General features: G+C 40.8%; 1 protein-coding gene across 1 annotated transcript in view; it reads right to left on the reverse strand.

Moving 5' to 3' along the window:
• Positions 1-17,333, reverse strand: part of TBC1D32 (TBC1 domain family member 32) — a 484,474-nt gene that overhangs the window by 120,846 nt on the left and 346,295 nt on the right. The window contains exon 27 of the mRNA XM_088481005.1: positions 3,949-4,071. Coding sequence (XP_088337131.1) covers positions 3,949-4,071 — 123 coding nt within the window. The remainder of the gene's footprint in view (positions 1-3,948; positions 4,072-17,333) is intronic.

Below are 17,333 nucleotides of genomic sequence, written 5' to 3' on the forward strand. Positions count from 1 at the left end.
GCATCCGGAAAGTATTCACAATGCTTCACTTTTTTCCACATTTTGTTATGTTACAGCCTTATTCCAAAACGGAATACATTCATTTTTGTCCTCAAAATTCTACACACAATACCCCATAATGACAACGTGTAAAAAGTTTTTTTGAGATTTTTGCAAATTTAATTAAAAAACAACAACTAAGAAATCACATGTAAATAAGTATTCACAACATTTGCTCAATACTTTGTTGATGCACCTTCGGCAGCAATTACAGCCTCAAGTCTTTTTGAAAATGATGCCACAAGCTTAACACACCTATCTTTGGGCAGTTTCGCCCATTCCTTTTTGCAGCACCTCTCAAGCTCCATCAGGTTGGATGGGAAGCGTCAGTGCACAGCGATTTTCAGATCTCTCTAGAGATGTTCAATCGGATTCAAGTCTGGGCTCTGGCTGGGCCACGCAAGGACATTCACAGAGTTGTCCTGAAGCCACTCCTTTGATATCTTGGCTGTGTGCTTAGTGTCATTGGTCTGCTGAAAGATGAACCGTCGCCCCAGTCTGAGGTCAAGAGTGCTATGGAGCAGGTTTTCATCCAGGATGTCTCTGTACATTGCTGCATTCATCTTTCCCTCTATCCTGACTAGTCTCCCAGTTCCTGCCGCTGAAAAACATCCCCAAAGCATGATGCTGCTACCACCATGCTTCACTGTAGGGATGGTATTGGCCTGCTGATGAGCGGTGCCTGGTTTCCTCCAAACATAATGCCTGGCATTCATGCCAAATAGTTCAATCTTTGTCTCTCATTGTCTGAGAGTCCTCCAGGTGCATTTTGGCAAACTCCAGGCAGGCTGCCCTGTGCTTTTTACATACAGGCCTGATTGGTGGATTGCTGTAGAGATGGTTGTCCTTCTGGAAGGTTCTCCACTCTCCACAGAGGAATGCTGTAGCAGCTATGACAGAGTGATCATCAGGTTCTTGGTCACCTCCCTGACTAGGGCCCTTCTCCCCCAAATGCTCAGTTTAGACGGCCGGCCAATTTTAGGAAGAGTCCTGGTGGTTCCGAACTTCTTCCATCTACAGATGATGGAGGGCCCTGTGCTCATTTGGACCTTTAAAGCAGCCAAATTTTTCTGTATCCTTCTCCAGATTTGTGCCTCAAGACAATTCTGTCTCGGAGGTCTTCAGACAATTCCTTGGACTTCATGCTTGGTTTGTGCTCTGACATGCACTGTAGAGTGTGGTACCTTATATAGACAGGTGTATGTCTTTCAAAATCATGTCCAATCAACTGAATTTACCACAGATGGATTCCAATTAAGCTGTAGGAACATCTCAAGGATGATCAGTGGAAACAGTATGCCCCTGAGCTCAATTTTGAGCTTCATGGCAAAGGCCGTTAATACTTATGTACATGTAATTTATTAGTGTTTTTTTTTTATTAAATTAGCATATATTGCAAAAAATACTTTTCACACGTTGTCATTATGGGGTATTGTGTGTAGAATTTTGAGGACAAAAATGAATTTAATCAATTTTGGAATAAGGCTGTAACAAAACAAAATGTGGAAAAAGTGAAGCGTTGTGAATACTTTCCGGATGCACTGTATATATGGATGCCTATAAATACATACATCTATATATATCAAGATCTATTTTGCATGAAGTTGCAGTAAACATGTAGATGGTGCACCAAGAAGCATCTTTTAGTGTTAATCCCTGAAGGAAAAACTGCAAATATAGTTTGCAAAGACATTTTGTGATCAATGTCTACAATATAAAATATACAGTACATCACAATATTAGATGCCACTACTGTCTTTGTAAAATTAGTTCCACTCAGCAATAACAGACATCCACGCATGCGAAGCTGCAGGCAAACGGTAGTAAATAAATATTTGGATATCAAAGGAAGTAGATATTATTCTTCACCTCAAGGTATAATTTGTATAGTGATCTTCCACACATTTTGGTTATTACACCAATATTTACCTGAAGCAGTCTATATCTTGTTAGTCATAGCACAGGTTCTCAAACTCAGTCCTCAGGACCCCAAACAGTGTATGTTTTCCAGGTCTACTAACAATCACAAGTGAAATAATTAGCTCCACCATGTGTCAGTAAGTAATGAATGTACAGATGCACCTGCTGGGTGACCTGGAAAATGTGAACTGTGTGGGGTCCTGAGGATCGAGTTTGAGAACCACTGAGTTAGAAGATCAATTTTAACTTTCAGAGTTTTCCCAAGACCTTGCTATTGAGTGATAGATTGTTAATTGATTTATTACTCATATGATAATACCTATCAGGGTCAAACAGACACTCACTTTCTACACATAATTTAGCAAACATCGAAAGCAGCTCGTCGGGGTGGCATATGATTGTAATGTGTCAGTAAAAAAATCAAAGGATGCTTAGCTTGTTAATTGTAAGGATCATTGGTCTAGTAAGTTTGTGAGTGTTTAAATAACAGAAACAAATAAATGTCCACATACACCTATCCTAAAAATTTTACCAACACCATGGGCTTTGCGACTAAGCCTTGCTATGCATCCTGCCATACTTTTTACTAAAATATGTCTTATTTGCATGGCAAGTATCCTTATATAGCTGGGGACCTTCACAGAGTGGAAAGCCTTTTTAGTACCAGTCATAATATTAACAGCATGACAACATGGTAAACAAGACTGCATATTTACACAGATTAATAATAAAGAGGATTGAAAATGCAAGCATGGTGAAATATTTAGTTGTTAAGCAGAGCTGGGTTTTGGAAAGGCCACACAACATGTGCTAAGGGTGGCAGGAAAGGCAATACTGTTCAATGCTCACATCACAGAATTATTAGAGAGAGAAAAACACAGTTTTAAAAATGTATGAAAAAATGGCTATAAGATAAAGACACACACCATACACTGTTTCACAAAAAAGCTGTGGAAGTTTTAACAAAGGAAGGACGTGGTAATGTAAGCAACTGGAAGTGCTTCATGAAACCAGTCAGGCAAGATAGCCGCAAATGCTGCAAAGAAGGTGGTTTGTGTGCTTGAATTAAGTAAAATGGGTTCTGTTACAGTTGTGCAACAGCATTTTAGAATGTGATTTAGGAAATCTTTACCGACTAGACCAGGGGAGGGGAACCTTTTTTTGTCCAAGGGCCATTTTAATATATATAACATTATTCGATGTCACACGGGGCAGGACCACAATCGCTGGTGATTACAGCAATGCCCGGAGCATCCTGAGGATGCACCAGGGAGCTGTAAGGACAGCATTGTGACCGTTTGACGCATCCTAAGGACGCTCCAGACGGCACTGATGCATAGATTCTGGCTGCAGAGTGCCAATCTAGGCACCCAGCTAGCCACTTGAGGCTAGCAGAAAAAAGCTCAGAGGGCCGCACCAAATGATTCCATGGGCCTTATACGGCCCCTGGGCCTGAGGTTCCCCACCCCTGGACTAGACTATCCATCTACATTTGGCAGAAGAAATTTAAAACAAATGGATGTTGGTGTAAAGGTAAAAGCCCTGGGTGACCACATGTATCTGATAAACAAGTGGAGCGTGTTTGTGCCATTTAAATAAAGAAATCAACAACGTGGGCGAATCTGGAGTTAAAAATTCACAAACCGATTGTTTGAAACTTTTGCAGAAGCAGCTGCAAATGACTCCCTACAACATATATATGTTCTTTGCACAAATGGGATGCATTAAGGGTCATAGTCATGAAGAGCTATGGCATTGGTGGAAAGGGATTATAGAGTTAGACATAAATAACAGTCTTGTTTGAAGTCAAGATTGTAAAACTCATGCCACTGCTTTACCAGCAGGCGTCCAACTGGTGTTCTACATATCAGCTGTTGACTTGGAAGAACAGCACTAAAGTCCCTCCCATAGTAGCCTGTACTTGAAAATATGTCTATTTCATTAAATTGCATGATGCTTTCCTCTAAATTAATTAAATAAATCACTCACCAGCTCCTTTTAAAGTTCCAGGTTTGGATGTAACAGTCTTGCAGAACAGTTTCTTGCAGTTTTCTAGCCAACTTACTTTTGAGTCTGTATTTCCAGAGGAGAGAAACTTCAAGAGCTCATGGTCTATGAAAAGGAAAGAATCCACTGGTTGTCAATACATAGTTTTGGATTACTTATAAAAAAAATAACAGTCTTTTTAAAACAGTTTGTCATTTTCCCAATTACAATTCAGCACTCACAATTAGTGGGCATGAATGACAAAATTAAAATATGTTAATAATCACCATAATTATCATGGAGCTATAAATTACAAGCAAGAGGTATATGAAATGAATCATAAACACCTGATGTTAAAACTCCTTTCTCCAATATAAAACAATACTTTGTAAAGTTTTTTCTCATCAAAGTAAATATTAACAGCATTAAATTTCTTAGCATTAAAGAAAGCCAAAATACAAAAGAATTAACAGACTTGCGAAAAAATGGATTAAGGGATCTATAGAAGAGTCCACTCTAGTGGTATTTGGAGAAAACCAATTTGTATTTCGAATGAAGTTAACATCAGGAGGCAAGTACTAAGATTACTTAAGATTAGATGACAAAGTAAATACAAGAAAAAAATGCTTCAGAGTGTGAAACACATGTTTTATTTATACAGATGGAAAACTTATTTACTGTGCTTATTTACTTTTAGACTAGTAAATCCACAATCTCCCTATCTGTTAAAAATAAAAAAACACAAACATTTTGGTTTATCTTTTCATAATAAAGTATAAACATATAACAATGAATGAATTCTTGCACAAACTAGTGAGGATGTGCCAAATCATTATTATGATTAAGGAGAATATGTAGACCAAAGCCGCCCATACACGGTGCGATATGCACTTTGCGACACAACTGGGGATCCGATGGCCAACATATAGGACGGTCCCCAGACGGTATGCAGTCGGGATGCCGACTGTCTAATCTCGGCAAGGGTCTAATGACAGGCGACGAGATCCAGACGCCTGTCATTTTACTTATGGCGGGAGCCCGACACCCGGCATCCCGATAGAAAGTAAGCCAGGCGTGGACAGCCGTGGGGGTAGGTCAGTATAGGTCAGTATTTCATACCGATCCCCCCCAGACACGGTGCGACCGGGTAGCCGTCCGCCCGATATGTCGGCACCCCCTTCCCCCACCCGCATAGTGCTGCATGGGATCGCATCCTCAGATCAAGTGAACCTGCAGTAAGATCTGGAGGTGCAATGTACGACCCCACAGGAACGCGCACTTGCCAATATCATGCCCATACACGGTACGATATAGCAGCGATATCGTACCAATCCATCAGATCGGCTGTTATATCGCACCGTGTATGGGCACCTTAAGACTAATTCATACGCCTGTGGCAGAGTCTTGATTAAGTGTGGGATAATAGACATGAATAACTTTTCTAATTTAATACAAATGATTGAGCTTTCTAACTGATTTAGTAGTAGGCTTTGCAATTAAGAGTAAGGGGGGAATTGAAATAGCTGCGTTAAATTACCGCATACTAAGTGATGTGCCCCGGGGGCTATCCAATTAGCCCCGAAGTGCGACCACATTGAGGATTTTTTTCGGGACCTCAGAAGGCAAAAAGAAAATCCCCAATAGCCTTTTTTCGTAATGCCTCCGATGAAAACACATAGGTCCGTGAACTTATCACTAGAAAACAGAATTTTTTGGGGGGAAAAGACGGGCTCTAATTGAATTGCCTGAAGGTTAAAAATAGGAAAAATCCAGTGGTTTTTGTCCCCAAAAATTATTGGGGCTGATTGAATTACGGCCTAATTCTGATAAAGCAGATCACATGTCCGTGGGTATATATGGCCATAAACCTATTATTAATAATTAGACCCTTTCTTACCCTGGATACTACTAAGACCCTGGCCTCCGTGATTCCCATCTCTCTCCACACCAATCTGTCCTCAATGCTGCTACCCAACTCATCTTTCTTTCCAAACATACAACATTACAACATCTGCCTCCCCTCTCCTACAAGCCCTATGGTGGCTTCTCTTCCCCTTCACAACCGAATTCAAGCTTCTCACACTAAGGAAAATACTGAAGTAGCGCTATGATGGATGATTGCAGGTAATAGTCAAAATAAATTGGTTTTAATATAAAAAAGATTATTCACATATAACAATAAGCAATTGCATAAAAACAGTTAGAGCAAGCATACGCCCCCCCCTAGTGATTGTCAAATGATAGAGCCTGTTCCTATGTAAACTTTCAAATACACAATGCACATTGGTCACGATGCAGAAAACACCACTCTCATTTAGGGAGAAAAGGGACTGTCCAATGGGTATATATAGTTACCAAGTCCTGTTACCGATAGAGGAATATTCCTATTGGCATAATAACCATATGCAGCACTCGGAGTCCTCAGATGACACAATGCACAGGAACAAAAGGAAAAAAGTCCCAAAGTGGTGGAGTCCTAGTGGTGAATTCAGGAAGTTGGTCCAGGCTTATAGCAGGCAAATCACAAAGTCCCTTGAGGGCAAAGGCTGGTTCACCTGACACGTTTTGCAGTCTAAAAGTGGCAGCTTTTTCAAATGTGGTGATAGAGTGTCCTGTAGGGTCTTTAAATATCCTTCTAATTAATTCTGCTTATTAACACATGGAGACAATCATCCATCTAATTTACTTGTGTATTAATAAAAAACATTCTAAAAATATTTAGGAGGCAGACCTATATGTATAATCAAGTATATCTATTTATCGGAGAAGCATTTTGAATATCTATTAGGATCATACAAAAGTATATTTACCATTTCTTTCTGTAGCTCCGTTCCCAGTCACATGGTGCACGTCAGAGCCGTAACTAGACTTTTGGTGCCCTGTGCCAGAAAGAGCATTGGCGCCCCCCTCATTTTTCAATGGGACATAACGCACCCAAAAAAGGGGACTGGCCTCATGGAGAAGGGCCAGAGAAGAGATAGGGGAAGCCAGGAGATGCTGGGAATGAAATAATAGGAAGTTAAAAGTGAGAATGATAATAAACAGAAATTTGACAGGCCCAAACAGCGCCCCCTGACCTGTGGTTCCCTGTGCGATGGCACCAGCCGCACTACCCTAGCCACGGCCCTGGTGCACATAGTGAATCATGTGACTCTGGGATAGGATGGAATTCAGACTGCATATAACCCCGTTGTCAGGGAGATGGCAGTATCCTGTATTCATTGGTCTAAGCGATCACATGTTTAAAGAGACATGTGACCACGTTCACCTTCGTGAACCCACATGACCACGTACTTCAGATCACGTGATCGCAGCTTGTGTCATCCACTTTTTGTATGTTAGTTGTTAGGGAAACGTTTCTTAAAAGTTCCAATCACGTGGGGGTCAAAGAGCTTATTACTAATCGTCTCAATATTGGGACTATGATTTATGGCAAATGTAGTTCCCATTTTGGATATTTAACATCAGTACAACACATATACATATGTGATCTGAAGTACATGGTCACGTGGGCTCACGAAGGTGATCGTGGTCACATGTCTATTTGAACATGTGATCGCGTAGACCAATGAATACAGGATACTGCCATCTCCCTGACAACGGGGATATATGCAGTCTGAATCCCATCCTATCCCAGAGTCACATGATTCACTACGTGCACCATGTGACCGGGAACGGAGCTACAGAAAGATATGGTAAATATACTTTTATATGCTCCTAATAGATATTCAAAATGCTTCTCCGATAAACAGATATACTAGATTTGATTGCCACTTTTAGATAGCAAAATGCATCAAGTAACCCAGCCTTTGCCCTCAAGTGACTTTGTGATTTGCCTGCTATAAGCCTGGACCAACTTCCTGGATTCACCACTTTGGGACTTTTTTCCTTTTGTTCCTGCACTGGATCTGTGCATCGTGTCATCTGAGGCTCCGAGTGCCTCATATGGTTATTAAGCCATACCCATCGGACAGTACCTTTTCTCCCTAAATGAGAGTGGCGTTTTCTGCGTCGTGACCAATGCACATTGTTTATTTGGAAGTTTACAAAGGAACAGGCTCTGTTGACAATCATGTGGGGGAGGCGTATGTTTGCTCTAACTGTTTTTATGTAATTGCTTGTTGTTATATGTGAATAATGTTTTTATATTAAAACCAATTTATGTGACTATTACATGCAATCATCCATCATAGCGCTACTTCACTATTTTTCTTTTCATGTATTTGTAAGGGTGTGACTATCCCTTTATTTTGTTAGCTGATTGGAATACCAGCACATCCCAGCGCCTGCTAAACAACCTTTTTGGTATTTGAACTACTGCATTCTCACACTAAGGGCCTGATTAAGAGATGTACGCTAATGCGACTGCAACTGTGTCTCTGTACGCAACACAGTTGCAAAAATATGCTAATGTTAGCAAATATGTCCCGAGCGTAAAGATGCCCAATATTGGCTTCTCACCTGCGTACTACGCATACCTACTTAAACATCGGTACCATCAAAGTACTTTGACGGTCATTTTACGCTTGTGGCAGTCTGACCACACGCAGGCCAGGGAGCTATTCTGCCACGGAGAGCTGCATATGCCACTGTAGTGGCTAATTTCTGCACGCCCACATAACGGCGTTCAAACAGCCAGGCACGCCTGCGTTTCGCAAACCTCCCCCCGTCTCCACTCCCAAATGGTCACTTCCTGTCAATCAATCTGCAATGGGCCTCCGTGGTCTGTGTGAATGCACAGCGGACGCACTGCTGCCTTTGCACACTTTCACTGCGATGCATGTGCAATGGCAAATAATCGCTCGATCTGCATGCAATTTGCAGTTGCGTTTATCTCTGAATCAAATCCTAAGTACAAATAAGTACAAAGCCCTCACCCATTCCTTTCCCAACTACATTTCCAACCTTATCTCCCTTCCCACTCCCATCTGTCCTCTTCACTCCACAAATGAACGCCGTCTCTTCTGCTGATTACTTCCTCCCACTCCCGCCTCCAAAATTTTTTAAATGCTGCTTCCTACCTCTGGAATTCTCTCTCCCCCGGCAGACTCTCCACCTCTCTACAAAACTTCAAACAGGCTCTCAAAACCCCCTTCTTCATCAAAGCCATCCATCTCTCATCCTAACCCTCTATCCCATGCTCACTGTCTACCCCATCTATGTCACCCCTGTCTGCCTGCAAAGCCTCTGTAGAATGTAAGCTCTCACAAGCAGGGCCTTCTTAACTCATGTGCTGCTCCTTCCCTTACTTATACTGTCATCTACTGCATACTCCCTACAATGGCACCTAACCCTTGATTTCTGCCACCCTGCTGTTTGTTTGAGTGTTATGACCACGTATGCAGCAATGTTTATAAATCATGAACTTGTCCTGCATAGTCCTGTACTGCAAGTCATAGTTACCTTCGTTCGGTATGCCGGGTGTCGGGATTTAGTAGTGGGGCTAATGATAGGCGTCAGGATTTTGATACCTATCTTTAGTCCAGTGTCGGGATATGAGTGTCGGAATATTGGCGGGTGGGATAGCGCCCGCCGGTATCCTGACCGCATCACCGGAGGGCCATATGGTGGCATTTTGTGGCAAATGGAATTTTAGGAGCAAGTGCAGGTGAAGGGGTGTGAGTGCCATATGAGAGCCCTCTGAGATGATATAATGTGGAGGTGCAGAGGTTCTTTCATTAATAATAATAATAATTATTATTATTATTTATATTCAACTTTTTAGAGCAATGGCGGACAACACTTGTGACCCTTTAAGAGTATTTTATGTTGCCCATTACTAATCCAATGTAAACTTTCCAGGTAAGGGTCTTCTTTTAAGAATAATTTACAGCATATATTTTGTTATCATGTATATTGAATCTTGTATTATCATAAACCAGTTTACCACTATTTTCAAATACAGATATTATGTAATACTCCACTTTGGATAGAAATACTTCTTAAAAATATCACAAGAAGGAATTTTACTACAGAAAAAAGAACAGTTGTGTGACAGCTGCAAATTACATTGTACAATATTCTTATATGCCAATACTGGAATCACTCCTTTGATGCAATACACTACTCAGTCCTACACAAATGCATCCCTTATAAAATAGAAGGCTGCTCTATCTTGAATATATCACTACTGTATCATTCTGGCAGTCCTTTTAGATCCAATTCCAAATCTACCTGGGAATTACCTCAACAACTGCAACTTTCTCCTCACTTTACTCCTTTGCTCCTCTCCAATCTGAACTCAATGCTGCAGCTAGGCTTCTCTTTCTCTCCTGCAACTCCACATATGTCTCCCATCTCTGACAAGCTCGTCTCTGGCTTACTTTCCTTAGGGTGCTTATCCACTAGAAGACAGGCAAAAGACTGCACGATTACGACATTGTAATTGTGCAGTCGTTTGTCAGTCTGTGATGAGCCTGCACTGAACGAGCAGTCGTTCAGTGTAGGCACAATCAATCATCTGCAAACATGCTGAACCGGACGTTACCGTTAGATTGACCAGCATGTTTGCACAATGCAGATAGATGTCTAAAAGACCAATTCTTTAAACAATCTGCAAACGATTTTCAAGTGATTATGGAACGATCGAACGATATCGATTCGGTTAATCGCTCATTTTAATCATCTAGTGGATAGGCACCTTTACAAAGTCCTCTTCAAACTAACCATCTTATAAAAGGCCCTCTCCAACTCCACAGCTCCCTATATCTCCAACCTCATCTCCTTACACACTCCTTCCCGTCCTCTACAATTGGCCAATGACCACTGCCTTTACTCCTCTCTGGTTACCACATCTCACTCCAGAATTTTTTATTTCTCCCATGCTGCCCCCACTATAGGAATAATTTCCCTTATTCCATCAAACTATCCCCCAGTCTGCATTGCTCTAAGGCGATGCTGGAGACTCACCTGTTTATAAAAGCATATGTGTCCACCACTATACCATGTCACTATGCAAGTCTACCTCACCCCTTTGCACTCTTCAATTGTCCCACTCCTGCTTCCTGTCTTAGCTCCGCTTACACTGGCTCACTCCTTACATCTTCCAATTATTTCCCGCTTCACTTTAGACTGTTAGCTCCTTGAGCAGACCCTCCTTTCTGAATATTTCCATTGCACCACTTGCATCAGTGGCTGTGTTGAGATTTGTAGTGCTATTTGTTACTCGTCTACTGTATTGTACTGTACTGTTTTACCCTATGCTGTCTTATTGTTTTGCCCTCTGTATGGTGCTGCGGATCACTTGTGGCACCCTATAAATAATGTTTAATAATAATATTAACAATAGCATAAAAATAATAATACCTCTTCAACTTTTCCTTTCTGTGCTGACTTAACAAAAGGGTCTCTCTTTTAACTCCTTTTTCTTATATGTTCATCTACTCTAATATTCAGCTAATTAACTTTATTGGGTTTCGATATCATCTACGATAAATCTGTCTATCTTTTCCAAACCTCTAATCTCTCTTGATTTAATGTGCTGGATATTGTGCAACAGTCTCATTTTTTTTTTTACAGAGTATACAATTCCTTCTCTTAACAACATTGCTGAAACAAACAATGTACTTTTTACAATTTCTCCATCTGTTCCCTGAGCCAGAAAAACACTTGCTGTGAAAAGCATTTCCCTAGCTCCTGCAGCTCACTGCTTAGTTTTTTTTTCTTTTCTTCTTTACTCTGTCCTCTTGTTCAATATTTAAGCTCCCTAAAAGCCATTCCTTTTCAACTTATGAACACTTGCCTCAAAAAAACAAAAAACAAAAACCCATATAAAATACTTGAGGATGCAATAGTCATATCCCAACTAACTTATGTTACTGTATGCATTCCTCTGTGTATTTTTGTTGAAATTACTGTCTCTGCACCAGTCTTAATAATAATAACAACAACATCCCTGCCTTCAGGCAACTTATAATATATTGTAACGCTCTGAAAGTGGCTTATTGTATCTGAAAATATATAATACACAAAATATGATTGTGATAATATGGGATTGCAAAAATCCAAAAGTGAAAGTGTTGCTTTGTCTAATTTGGGCTTTCACAAATATCCATGGACTGCAGCTCTCCTCAGTAGCTTTTTCAATCCCTTTGTAGTAAGTATTTAAATGCACTTTAAATGACAGCAAATGTTGATTATACAAAGTATTTAGACTGGAAAAAGTATTTAAATTCTGGATCACCGCAATATCACTATATGTGCCATACAGGGGGAAGTATAAACCAAAGGTGATGGAAGTGCCACTTACATATTCCCTAGACTTGCTTACATGCCTCAGTAGGAGCGTTAGGCTTAGAAGGATCTGTATAGGCTGCTCTGAATACAGTGCAGGAAACACTGACCCATTTAATAGTGAGCCTCTTTAATGCAGCTTACCAGGATCAGTCCAGTTAACACCTGTATCCCGCTCTACAGTGAATGCTGGTATTAGGTAGAGCCGGCAATCGCAGATAGAAGCAATTAAAGTGTTAAGTGGTGACCAGAAGCCGTCGTGTGCAGTCTAAGTGATTTGCTAGTTCACGAACTGTTGCGCAGTTCAGCAGGGTCCCTCCTACTAACGCATTTCGTCACAATGGACATGTGACTTTTTCAAAGGTAATAGGATAATCCATGGGACCAGATTTCTATATGCCTTTTTCCAATAATTTAATAATTGATGAGTATTCCATAGATAAAACAATACATATTGAATTGACCATGTAAACGATAAAAAAATGTAAATAGGTTTGATCATTAACAAAGTAAAATAGTTAAAGAAATTAATGACACGTTCTACTCACTTAAAATATAATAAAATAGCAATCATTTATAATAAACTGTGAAGGATTAAACAATTATCCTAGATTAGTAACATAAGGATCCTTCAATGCTCTTATTATGAATTCCCAACCTATTGCATACTTATTGCATCCAAACCTAGTCATACATATAGAAAAATGAATGTCCTGCACAGACCTCTACTAAGAGAATATATATGTATATAGTTATTAATAATGGCGTAAAATAAGATAGAAACATACATATATAAAAATAGTATTATTCAAATAGTATGACAATATACAATGGTAACAATTTGTATACAAATATGCATATATTAGTTATCCGTAAGTGTGCTTAAAAATATATATACATATCTGAGATAATAATGATCTATAGCATTCATGCATCATGCCATTTGCAAGATAGCGGACTGTTCTTAAACACATAAATGATGTCATGTCAGAGAAAATGGATTAATGCTCTGAAAATATAACTGCAGATGTTGTCACAATTGTTCCCATATAAGTAGTTTCAAGGTGATAACCCCCCCTCCGGATATATAGGGAAAAGGGTCCATGATAACAACATGTATCAAGCATGTAGGTATGGTAGAAATCAATTCCAATAAGAATCAAAACTATTGTGCATTGCAGAAGAAGAAACTAAACCTAACTCCAAGTGACAGGGTTCAGAAATTAACAGTGGCACGGAGCGTAGTGGCAACATCAAGTCTCTCTGGACAGAGAGTCCCCAATATCGTAATTCATCCTGGGTAACTGGAAAGATAACCAAAACAGAAAGAATTGGAGGTCTTAGATGGTACAACAATTACGTTTCCGGATCTATCTCAATATTTTCGTTTAGCCCATATGGGTTTAAAGTTCTCAATCTATCAATCCAGTAGTTCTCTCTAAATCATAGATTAGGGAATCTGTCTCCTTCCCTCTCTGTTGGACATACAAATTAAATCTCTGTTAACCTAAAGTCTTTGATACTTGTCTGATGTGCAGATATAAAATGTCTCGAAAAAGTGTGTAGATTACTACCTTTCAGGATGTTCCTGCTGTGTTTTAGAAATCTAAACCATTGGAGAATAGTAGTCTGCCTCATGTATTGGATATTACAAGAACATTCCAGAAGATATATTACATAGGAGGAGTTACAGTTATTACAATTTTTATAATAATAATTTTATTTATATAGCGCTTTTCTCCTAAAGGACTCAAAGTTCTTTACATTTACAATACAAAATACAAAATAAGCTTAAACAAGGGACATTAGTAAAATGCTTGGGTGAATAGGTGAGTCTTGAGTCTATTTTTGAAGGATTCTAGAGTGGAGGCCTCTCGAACTGTGCGGGGAAGTGAGTTCCATAAGGTTGGAGCCACAAAACTGAAAGCTCGACCCCCAGACGAATTCCGTGAAATTCTAGGTACTGTTAATAGTCCTTCGTCAACGGATCGCAGTAATCGAGTGGGACAGTAGGGAATCAGAAGCTGCTTCAGGTACCCTGGGCCATGGTCATGAAGGGCTTTGTAAGTTATTAATCCAATCTTGAAAGCAATTCACCATCTGACAGGCAGCCAGTGAAGGGAGTAGAGGATGGGTGTTATGTGGCTGGAACGGGGCTGGTTGGTTAATAGCCTGGCAGCTGCGTTTTGTACCATCTGCAAGCAGTGTAATTCTTTTGCTGGGAAACCGAGGTAGAGGGCGTTGCAGTAGTCTAGGCATGATGATATAAATGCATGTATGACTTTAGGCAGATCTTCTGAGGAAAATAAGTGCTTGATTCTGGCTATGTTCCTCAGATGAAAGAATGAGGATTTGATTGTGGTTGATACCTGATGTTTAAGTGTCAAGCCACTATCCAGGACAACACCAAGATTCCGCACATGTTTAGTGTTTTGTAATTCTGAACATCCAAGCGTAAGTCCTGTTGGTTGGCTATGCTGTAGCCCTGTCCTGTGACCTATCATAAGAAACTCTGTTTTATCAGGGTTCAGTCGCAGCCAACTGGCACTCATCCACTCCTGAAGCTCAGCTAGACAGCCATTTAAGGTTGTTATTGGGTCCTTTGTACCTGGAGCAAAGGACAGGTACAGTTGTGTATCATCTGCATAGCAGTGATAAACCAGGCCATGACGTCTGATTATTTCACCCAGTGGCAGCATGTATACTGCAAAAAGTATGGGATATAGTATAGAACCCTGTGGGACACCGCATGGAAGTGACACTGGTGATGAAGAGTTTACTCCAGAAGAAACGCTCTGTGACCTGCCAGTGAGAAATGATTTGAACCATCTAAGGACTGTGCCATCCAGTCCACAGAAATTTTTCAGGCGCTCAATTAGAATCCCATGGTCCACAGTATCAAATGCTGCTGAGAGATCCAGAAGGATTAAGATAGAACAATCACCTCTGTCTCTTGCCATCAGAAGATCATTAAGCACACATACCAGGGCTGTTCCAGTGCTATGTCTTCTCCTGAATCCCGACTGGAATGGATCATAAATATCATAGGTAGACAGGTGGGTTTCCAGTTGCATTGCCACCACTTTCTCAATGACCTTTCCTAGAAAAGGAAGGTTTGATACTGGTCTATAGTTGGTCATAGAGTCGGGGTCTAAATTAGGTTTTTTAAGAAGTGGTCTAACAATTGCTTCCTTTAGTGGTTCTGGAAAAATGGCTGTTTGCAAAGAGCATTGAACTATTTTTGCAATTACAGGGCCAATAATGTCTATACACCCTATGAGAAGCTTGGTTGAGGCAGGGTCCAGATCACAGGTGGTGGGTCGCAACATTCTGATAATTTTAGCAATGTCTTTTGCATCCATTATGTCAAAGCTGTTCCAGGGAGACAGGTGGCTTACCTTGGCAGGCTTGGTAGTTTGGCACTCCTTTGATGGCACTGTGGGGATTCCAGCCCGGATGGAGGATACTTTATCTGTAAAGAATTTTGCAAACTCATTGCATCTTGACTGGGAGAGGGTTTCATCATGCTGCAGGCATGCTGGTTTGCAAAGTATCTCCACTGTACGGAAAAGCTGAGCCGGCCTATTGTTTGCTGCCTTGATCTCATTTGAAAGGAACTCTGTTTTCTTACGGGTGATTGTTGATTGATATTCTCTTATATGTTTGATTAGTGTTAACTTATCCTCTACCAGGTTCGTCTTCCTCCATCGTCTTTCAAGTCTACGCCCCCTTTTCTTGAGTTCACTAACACTATTGTCAAACCAAGGGGCTTGACAGTGTGGTATGAGGGGTCGTATACGCACAGGGGCAATAATATCCATTGCAGCTGTCACATCCCTGTTATAGTAATGGACAAGGGAACAAGGATCTTCACAGGCCCCCATTACCGCAGAAAGATCCAGGTTTGCTGCAAGAGCCTGGGGAGTCATGCCCCTCCTTGGACGATACCTTGTCAACTCCATGGGTAAAGTTCTGTTTTGAGGGGTTGCAACTGAGAAGTGAATTGAGTGGTGGTCTGACCACGTGACTGGGTTTATATTTAGGTCAGAGACATCTAATCCAATCTGGAAGACAAGATCAAGAGTGTGACCACTTATATGAGTAGCCGAAGGGATGACTTGTGTGAGGCCCAGAGCATTCATTGTGCACAGGAGATCTTGGCCAAGGTGTGAGAGCTCATCATCAACCCATGCATTGAAATCCCCAAGGATCAGCCATCTTTGATGCTCCAGAACTAGTCCAGCAACAATATCTGCAAATTGTTGTAGAAATATCTTTCCATCTCCAGGGGGTCGGTAAATGAGAAGTACTCTGAATCCTAATTCTGTAGAACTCCGAGCAGCGATGCACTCAAATGAGTGAGTAATTTCCATTGGGTGAACCCTAAGTTTAAGTGCTTTTCTAAAGCAGATGGCCACTCCCCCTCCCCTGCGGTTAAGTCTTGGGTTGTGAATGACAGAATAATTTGTTGGAACTGCAGCTTCCAAGATAGGTGCTGCATTTTCATCTAGCCAAGTCTCTGTAATACAGGCAAGATTTGCAGATTCAATAAGGTCAGCAATTGTGGCAGTCTTGTTTCTTATAGATCTGGCATTACAAAGGACAGACCTGATTGGGCATACCGTAGTGCCTGTAGTTTTCTTTATATTGAGTGTGGGAGCTCTGGGGATGTCAGTCACAGAGCGGGAGTTTAATGATCTGTTCTTCCAAGCACAGGGCCGTTTGATAGGTACCACTTCTATTTGTCTCCTATATGAGACTGGTGAACGTGAAGGCAAGGAACTTACGTGGTTACAGCGGATAAGAGATTTTTGTCCTCGCTTCCCACGACTGCCCCGTTGAGTTTTTTTGAAAATGCCAAGGGATTTAAGAATGGAAGCCTGTGCTGGATCAATAAGAACTGCTGCTCGTGCTGGGCGGAGTGAAAGCATAAAGCTGGAGGTGTAAAACTACATTGGGTCATCGATGAGAGAGCATGAATTGCATTTGATGATGAGAGAAGATCAAGTAGTTTTTATTTTTCTGTTTTCTCAACTCTGTGTATGATCCAGAAGTTATAATGGGATTCATGAGCAGACTAATTTAATTTGGCCATTGCTATGTCCAGTTGCTTCTCTCTTGTACAAAAGGTATATTTTGAATAAGGAGTATCTAAT

This window comes from Taudactylus pleione, unplaced genomic scaffold (genome assembly GCF_031769625.1).
Source record: "Taudactylus pleione unplaced genomic scaffold, aTauple2 ptg000259l, whole genome shotgun sequence".
NCBI classification, from domain to species: Eukaryota; Metazoa; Chordata; class Amphibia; order Anura; family Myobatrachidae; genus Taudactylus; species Taudactylus pleione.